We start from the raw sequence: 9,080 nt of genomic DNA on the forward strand, positions 1-9,080 counted from the left end.
TGTAGTGTGTATATATATATATACACACACAATATATATTCAAATAGCTTTCTAAAATACAAATCATATATGTCACTCTATATAAAAATTCATCACTATTTTTCCATGCCCTTAGGACAAAGTCCAAAATACTTAGCATGATCATGATTCACTAGTCCTTCAAACTTGTTCTTCTCCTTCACTCTACCTCAGTGGTTCTCAACCTTCCTAATGCCGCGACCCTTTAATACAGTTCCTCATGTTGTGGTGACCCCCAATTTCATTGTTACAAATTGAACATAATTAAAGCATAGTGATTAATCACAAAAACAGTATGTAATTATATATGTGTTTTCTGATGGTCTTAGGCGACCCCTGTGAAAGGGTCATTCAACCCCCAAAGGGGTTGTGACCCACAGGTTGAGAACCGCTGCTCTACCTGCTTTCTTTTATCTTTCCAAAAACTCTGGTGAATCTTTGTTTAGCTTTTTGCAGTTTTTTTCAAATTCTCCATGTATGTTCCTTTCTTCCCTCTTCCCTATTACCCCTCCCCACCCCCGAGAATGACCTCTCTTCCTTTAGGTCTTAGTTTAGTTATTTTGGGACACTATCCCTGAACTTCAGTCTTAGTTAGGCGCCTCCTGTTTCTATGTTATCTTCCTGTCGCAGAGCTATGTTATCTTCCTGTGGCAGCATTTGCTTGTCTGTCACTTCTTGAAGGTACCGACTATACCTGTTTGAGTTGATACATTTATGAGTGATATTCTGTCATGGTAAAACTTAATTATAACTGTTAAACAAATGTATGTTTCATTAATATTTCTGTTTCCTTTTTGTCCTAGGACTGGGCTAATGCTAATGTCAGCAGACAGATTGAGGACACTGTATTATATGGTTACTATAGTAAGTATCTTTCAGTTTTATTTCCTATATCTGGGCTACTAACCAAAGTATAGAATAAACCTACATATAAACTTTTATTTTGACATCACATTTGAGATGACTGTTTGACAGAAGGAATAAGTAATGTAGCATCCATTCTTATAATCCTGAGCTTCTTTTACCTGCTTTGCTATGGTTCACTTGCAGCACGTCTTCATGGAGGTTCAGTCAAATTACTTTAAATCTCAGGTCTCTTCCTCTGTTACCACTAACAGTGTCACACTTGCATTCTTGATTAAAAAGTTCTCAGTTTCCTAGCAATTTAAAAAAAATATTGACACTAGTAGAGTGATACTAGGGAATTTGTAGCATCAACTGAGCCAGTTTAATCCAGGGGATTATGGTTATTGGTCCTTTTCTCCCTCACTTCCTTCCTCTTCCTTCTCTAATTTTAGATTATAAAAGCTTTATAATAGCCGCCTAAATGTTTGCACTTTTTTTTCTTTTAATAAACATATATAAAAATGTTTTTTTACATTTTTATACATATATAAAAATGTATAAGTGCTGAGTTAGGAAAGGGATGCTTTTTTTTTTTAGCACTAAATCAAGATGTTGAATAAGATTACAGTAGGACACTAAATTGGATACTGAAAAAACATCTGTAGAAGTTTCTATAAAAGAATTTATTGGATCTTAACCAGCTAGCAGCCGCACGTCCAAAACAGAAACCATCCCCACATGCCACGATATTTTGAATTTAATTTAAAAAATCAATATGCCGCCAAACCGGTCTGGCTCAGTGGATAGAGCGTCGGGGGTCCCGGGTTCGGTTCCGGTCAAGGGCATGTACCTTGACCGGTTGCGGGCACATCCCCGGTGGGGGTTGTGCAGGAGGCAGCTGATCGATGTTTCTCTCTCATCGATGTTTCTGACTCTCTATCCCTCTCCCTTCCTCTCTGTAAAAAACCAATAAAATATATTAAAAAAAAATCAATATGCCATGAATATTACAAAAATAAATATATTACTCACAATTCGGCTGTTCTTGAATATTTTCAGTTGAAAATTCTTACAAAAAATGATTTTTTAAAGCAACTATAGGCGCTTATGGTGTACAAAGGGTTTAATTTAACTGCTTTGGCCCTAACCCTTGCCTTTTCCCTTGATTTAAAATCTATAGGACCCATGAAATTCTATTCTTTTGGTATAGATTTTAAAAATGTTTGTATTGTATTTTAATATAGAATTTATTTTTCTGATGAATACATTCAATATATATGATAAAGTTTAAATTTGATCTGTTAAAACTTGAAAAGGTGCTTTGTTAAATGAAATGTTGCCTTTTTAATACAAATTTATTGGAAGGACATAAATTGCATCTTCAAAAACAATTTTGGGGAAAGGAACCTGTCTCCTGTGTGACATTAAAATGTATTTATGCTGTAGAGCGCATGACAGAATAAGCCAATTTTTATCTCAGTGCATTCAGGTTCATAAAGCATATCTTATTGAACCTAGAGGCTTAGTCAAGGTTGCAAAGACTTCTAATAAATACTTCTAAACTGTAATGTTAATTCATGCAGCCTTTTCAGTTGGTTTCGTGGAGAGAATTAAGCCTATAGGAAATTATTTTAGTGAGTGTTTTTCTCAGTCCTCCTAAGGATAGTGTGCCCCATCTTAAATGGATGGGAGCTAAGTTAATCTTTATAAATAGTAGATGGGTTTGATTCTCTGTAGAACTTGGGATAACTACCTTGGGGTACGATAGATGAGACACTGATCTAGGAAATAAATTTGAATAGAAGATTTCTTGAAGACCATAGAATCAAAGCAGGAAAATTTAATTCGATGATATTTTGAGATGTTAAAGTTTAACTTATCAGTGAGTGGCATAGTCCAAAGTGGATATTATTGCCTAAGCTGGAGCTGCTTGTCATTAAATGAACGTTTTAATCAATAGTGCTGAGGATGTTACCTGTGGGAATGCTTAGCAGCACTGAAACCCCAAGGCAATTTCAAAAATCACCTAGGGACCTTTTAAACAATACTAGTGCTAGATTACATCCATAGAGATTCTGATTTACTCTTGCATTTCATTAATATCACCACTGTTCTTATAAAAAATGTGTATATATTGGAAAGATGTCAGGCTCCAGATGGGTGGATTCAAGTTTTCCGAAAATTCTAATTTTCTCTTGGAAATTCAGGTTTAGCATTGGCAAAAAGTACTCTCACTTATTTTCTTTGAAGTGACAGGCTCACTTTATTCATCTTTTAGAAAGTTGGCCCAATATTCAAGTCTGGATAACTGTTGCTTGTCTGTCAGTTCTTTTTTTAAGTAAAAATGGTCTTTGAAAATAAAATGACTAGTAATTCACAACTGAAACTGCACAAGGGCTTCTCACAAGTATGCTTTCTGTGGAGTTCTCTTCACCCGAAAAGTTAAAGAGTTGTGTACTTGGTGGACATCTAATAGAATTATTACTGCTTCAGAGGGACTTTTCCTGAATAAAAGTGATCCTGCTGGTGAATACTTCATGGTGGAGAATATAATAGCTGCTAGTGGAAAGGCAAACATCTCAATGTTATTATGAAAATAATTTTCATGTTGTGAAACCCTTAAAGGATCTCTGCTAATCCCAAGGTCTGGAAACTACATTTTTGAGAACTTTTTTTTTTTCAATATGTTTTTATTGATTTCAGAGAGAGGAAGGGAGGAGAGAGAGATAGAAACATCAATGATGAGTGAATCATCAACCAGCTGCCTCCTGCACACCCTACACTGGGAACGGAGCCCACAACCCGGGTATGTGCCCTTACCTGGAATTGAACCATGACCTACTGGTTCATGGGTCGACACTCAACCACTGAGCCAACTATGACCTGCAGGTTCATAGGTCAGCACTTAACCACTGAGCCACACGGGCCAGGCTCTGAGTTCTATTTTTGTTTCAAAATTATTCTAACCTTTAGATTCTTACCTTTTATTGTAACTTATTATATGTATTTATTTTATTCTAATGTTTTCTCTAACCTTCTCGACATTTTTAGTTTTAATTCTTTCCCTGTCTTTTAATTGCTTTTAAGTGAATTTTTCTTTTTAACTAATGCTTTTTCCTAACTTCTTATTTTGATTTTGCTTGAATGCAGGGGCTATAGAAATGAGGAGGACCCAAACCATAAGTGGGAATTATTCAAGGCTGTTGTGTTCAGTTCTTCTGTAGTTGTCCTATCACTTCCTCCTAGACAATCTTTCTCCTCTTGACACCAATTCTAGGGCTGTTAATTTTTGTGTAGATAACATAGAATCACATAGTATGTGTTGTTTTCTGTTTGGCCTCTTTAGTGCTCAGCATTATATCTGAAATTCCTCTTGTGTGGTTGCAGGTGAAAGTATTATGTTAGTTCTTATTGCTGTATAACATCTCACTGTACTAAAACATACCATGGTTTGTTTATCCATTCTAATATTGATGATCAATTGGACTGTTCACTTTACTGCATTGTTTTCCATTGTATGAATGCTCTTATTCAAACAATCCCAGATTGTTATGTGTTTAAGTTCTTACTTTTTTCTATTAAATAATTCTTCAGTGAAAATAGGAGTGTGTGGCAAAGTGTATGCATATTTATTTCTATGCCAGGCCTTTTGAGCATCTAAGTTTCTCCTCACTCTATTGGCCGATTGCTCAAAAGTTGTACCTGAAGTCTTCACTGTGTATTTTGAATTTAAGGTTTACAACTTCCTAGTGTTTAATTTGAGAAGTTAAAGGCATTTAACTTCTCTGTGATTTCTCCACCTGTGAAATGGCAATCACGTAGTACCTACTTTATTAGTGTATTAAGAGTGTGACCATTTTTTGTCTCCTTATTGTCACTGAATGAACAGGCAGTACTAGTTGCCATAAACCACTAGTACAGTGATTTATGCTGATTATTAAGGCAAGTAGAAAAGGAGGAGTATATCTTGAAACCAGGGGATTGATTCTTCTCAGGATTACCATGTTTAGTGGCAAAAATTGAGATCTATTACACTCCTCACAGGCAGGACCTCCAAGGGCTCAGGATAGCTCAGGAGGAGTGTTTGGGTTCCCACACTTCTTGTACCAAATTCTATTTCAGGAATTATTCCTGACTGCTATTAACAAATTGGAAATACATGGCTTAAATAGTATAGTGGTTTTTCAGTTTCACTTAAAATAAGTCTGGGGATGGGCTATCCAGGCCTGGTAGGGCAGCATCATGGCATCATGAGGATTCTAAGCTCATTTCTCCTCAGATTTCTGTCCTTAGTACATGCTTTCCATCTTAAGGTCACCACAGAATCCAAAAAGGTGGCTGGAGTTGTCGTATATCCATTTCAGGCAGGATGCAGGAAGAAGGGGGAAGGACCAAAAGGGGAATGCCAACTGAAAGGAAAATGGGTATTGGATATGCTCTTTAGCAACCTTGATGCCATATTTCTTCAGCTGAGTAAATAGGATAATTTTAGAAGGCTTTTAGAGTTCCCAAAATATCTTTATATTTGACCCTCTAAAAGCTTTGTAATAATTAATTATACTATCACAATATTGACTAAGTTATTCTTTGTCTCTGTTTTCAGTGGTAGTTGGGAGGAATAAAGAGTGTGTAAAAAGTCAAAAGCCTAATTTATCCAAGTTAATTTTCATGTGAGTTATAATTTAATGATAAACAGTTCTTAAAAAGTAGGTTGTTTGTTTTGTGTACATTTTAAAAAGTCATAAGAATTACCATGCATTCTTTGCCACAGTTTTTATTCATGGCCTTTGTCCATGGCTCTCTGTTCACTTGTTTATACTAGTTCTTGAAAAGTTGTTTTGAAAAAGAACTTGTTTTATGAGTTTAATTTGTGGGTTTTTTTAGAGAATTTTCATAAGAGTTTATTTAAGCCAAACTGACCCCTTATGCTGGGAGCCAGAGCTCAAATGCTCCCATGAGTTTAATTTTTGCCAATGTCTAGTGGACATGAGGTTTTAAAATTTTTTCTTAATATGTTTTCTTTGATGTTAGAGGAACTATTAAACCAAATAATCTGTTTATCTTTTACTTGCTAGTAGCAATCTTTTAACAAAAACATTTATAAGTAACCATACTTTATAAAGATTTCAGGATATGAGAGTGTCATCACTCTTGGAGTTAAGAATAATTTTCCTTTGAAAATAGCTATTAGTTTGAAGTAGAACTTGAAAAGAAGCACTTTCTATGTTTCATGATAGTGGTAGCAGCACTTTTTTCATTTACAGATATAAGCCCAACTTGACATTAGAACTGATCTGAAACATGCAAAAATGTTAACTTAATACTGTCTTTACAGTATAATATTTACCAGTTAAAGGGTTAAAGACAGAAGTCTTTAAAAGGACACTGAGGAAGAATAGTCAGATAATCAGAAGATAGCTTAGAATGTGGTGTCAGAGAAACAAAGATTTAGAGCAGTTGTTCCACACCTATTTTGAGTCACAGACTGCTGAAGGGATAATAGTCTCTTAGAAAGTGTGTGTTCCCCATGTCCTCCAGTGTCAATTTCTAGAAATCTGGGCGAGAGGGGCCAGACATGCCCTGAGCCAACCTCCTGCGGTACCTCCCTGGCAGGGATGGTGCCACAGTTCAAAGGGTGTCTGAGCAGTGAGCGGGGTCCCTCCAGCAGGTGGGGTACCTCGGCCTGGCCTGCAGGTATCGGGCCGAAACCAGCTCTCCGACATCCCCTGAGGGGTCCCAGATTGCGAGAGGGCAGTTCTTGGGTGATGCACCCTGGCATCGGGCTCCCTCCTCTCTGGTTCCGGAGTGCATCACTCGAGGAGCACCGCTGCCAAGTCACCGCAACTCGGCAGCTCCTGCATTGAGCATCTGCCCCCTGGTGGTCAGTGTGTGTCATACCTACCGGCTGGTCAGAGGGTCAGAAGGTTGCTTAGCCTTTTACATATATAAATTCTCATGTCTCTTTACAGTCAGCAGCTATCCAACCACTTTTATGACTTCTGTCAGACAGATTAATTTCACCAGTTTTAGAACTTTAAGTTCAGTCACAGAAATTGTACTCTGGTGTCTAGTCTTGTTTTATTTAGTACTAGGGGCCCAGTGCACGAATTCGTGCACCGTGAAAGGACCTGTGGGCTGTGAGGCTGCAATGGGCAAAGGGCCAGGTCTCAGCCTATCCTCCGTGCCCCCGCCCAGCCCCTTCCGCTGCGGCCCCTCCCTGGTCCCCTCTCTGCCAACAGCCCTGCTCCTGCTGCCGCTGCTCCCATGCACTGACAGCGCCAGTCCTGCTTGCACCCGCTGATGGCACAGAGTGATTGGGGCCAGCGCGAGCAGTGGGTGTGAGCGGGGCCAGAGCCATCAGCAGGTGCGAGCGGCGGCTGCTCCCCCGATCCCCCCTCAGGAGCAGGGGGAGGTGGAGAAGCCCTGAGGGGTGATCAGGGCCGGCAGCTGCCACTCACACCCACTGATGGTGCCGAGTGATTGGGGCCGGCGTTGGGCGCCAGCAGCAGGTGCGAGCAGTGGCTCCAGTGTGGGCAGCAGGTGCGAGTGCTGGGCAGGATTGTGGTGTGCGGGAGCAAAGAGTTTTCAGTAACTGCCAGAGGCTCGCCCCGATGACACTGGCACCCCGCCTTGGTCTGGTGCCCCCGCTCACCTGCTCCACCATCCTGCCGTGGCCGATGCCCACCCAGTTTCACGCTTTGCCACCTGTTGCCGATGCCTGCCATGTTCCATGTGCGCCTCCTGGTGGTCAGCACACATCATAGCGATCGGTTATTTGGTTGTTCCGCCATTCGGTATATTTGCATATTAGAGTTTTATAAGATTCTTCCTTATATCATGTATTTGTATGAATACACACTCAGATTGCTTATCTATTCTTCTGTTTGTTAGGGTTTTAGCTGGTGAGAGCGCTGTGAAAGAATTCACCACTGAGAGAAGAGGTAGATGTAGAGAAAGAGGGAGTTTATTTTACTTTCCAAGAGAGGAAAGGATTGGTGCATTACTAATCAATACAGGAGCAAGAAACAAATGGCACTGCCCCTTTTAAAGAGTAATGGATGCTGGGTGACAAGGAAGGGAGAATTTTGGACTGAAATGTTTTTCAGGAGACAGTCAAAGCAGATGTTTGGGGAGGTGTTTTATTAGTATTTTTCCCAAACAAAAGTACTTAAAACAAAAGTTATGAAGAGTTCAAAAGGGGCCTTTTTGAAGGAGAGGGGGGAAGAGAACTTTCTACTAACTAGAGCAGTGATGGCAAAACTATGACACCTGTGTCAGAGGTGACACGCAAACTCATTTTTTTGGTTGATTTTTCTTTGTTAAATGGCATTTAAATATATAAAATAAATATCAAAAATATAAGTCTTTGTTTTACTATGGTTGCAAAGATCAAAAAATTTCTATATGTGACATGGCACCAGAGTTAAGTTAGGGTTTTTCAAAATGCTGACATGCCGAGCTCAAAAGGTTCGCCATCACTGCTCTAGAGATTCCTTGGTGGGAATTATCCCTGAGTTCTGAAAACAGCAGCGGGAGGGGTATGCAAGAATGTAACCTTGAGAGTAGCTTATCTTGTCCTGCTATTTGAATCAGAGGAGCTAACAGTCTTGGAGTTTAATTACCAGGTATTTTTCATAAGTTACAGAAGGCTACAGCAAGGAAAAAGAAAAGTCAGCAGTCAAGACATCCCTCTCGCAATTGGGGCTCTTGTAGTCCAGACTCCTAGCTCCTTACCGCCTGCCTGCAGCGGAGACAGGAAAGGCTCCCGTCATCGCCTCTGTGTTCACCAGTCGTGAGCCTGGGAAGCCATGAGCCTGGCCTCTGGCTGAGCGGTGCTCCCGCTGTGGGAGCACACTGACTACCAGGGGGTAGCTTCTGCATTGAGCATCTGCCCCCTGGTCGTTCTGTCATTCAGTCAATTTGCATATTAGGATTTATTATATAGGATAGGAATTTTATACCTTGTTATATTTATTGAATATGATAGTAACTTATGCAGTTATAAGATCATTTATCCCACAAGTTCAGGAATACTAGGAATATTTATGAAATAGTCATTAGGCACTCTGGCTGGCTAAAGAGCAAGGCTACCAAATACTAAAGACAAATGACATACTGACCTTGAATCCTAACCTTAATGCATCTTTTTTTTAAAAAAAACAACTTTATTGTTCAGATTATTACAGATGGTCCTCTTCCCCCCCCTCCCCCCATAG

The 9,080-nt window shown here is 39.5% G+C and overlaps 1 protein-coding gene across 1 annotated transcript in view; it reads left to right on the plus strand.

Moving 5' to 3' along the window:
• LMBRD1 (LMBR1 domain containing 1) overlaps positions 1–9,080 on the plus strand; it is a 94,670-nt gene that overhangs the window by 15,145 nt on the left and 70,445 nt on the right. The window contains exon 3 of the mRNA XM_006770339.2: positions 822–882. Within this exon, the coding sequence (XP_006770402.1) occupies positions 822–882 (61 nt within the window). The remainder of the gene's footprint in view (positions 1–821; positions 883–9,080) is intronic.

Source organism: Myotis davidii, unplaced genomic scaffold (assembly GCF_000327345.1).
Source record: "Myotis davidii unplaced genomic scaffold, ASM32734v1 scaffold803, whole genome shotgun sequence".
Taxonomy (NCBI): Eukaryota; Metazoa; Chordata; class Mammalia; order Chiroptera; family Vespertilionidae; genus Myotis; species Myotis davidii.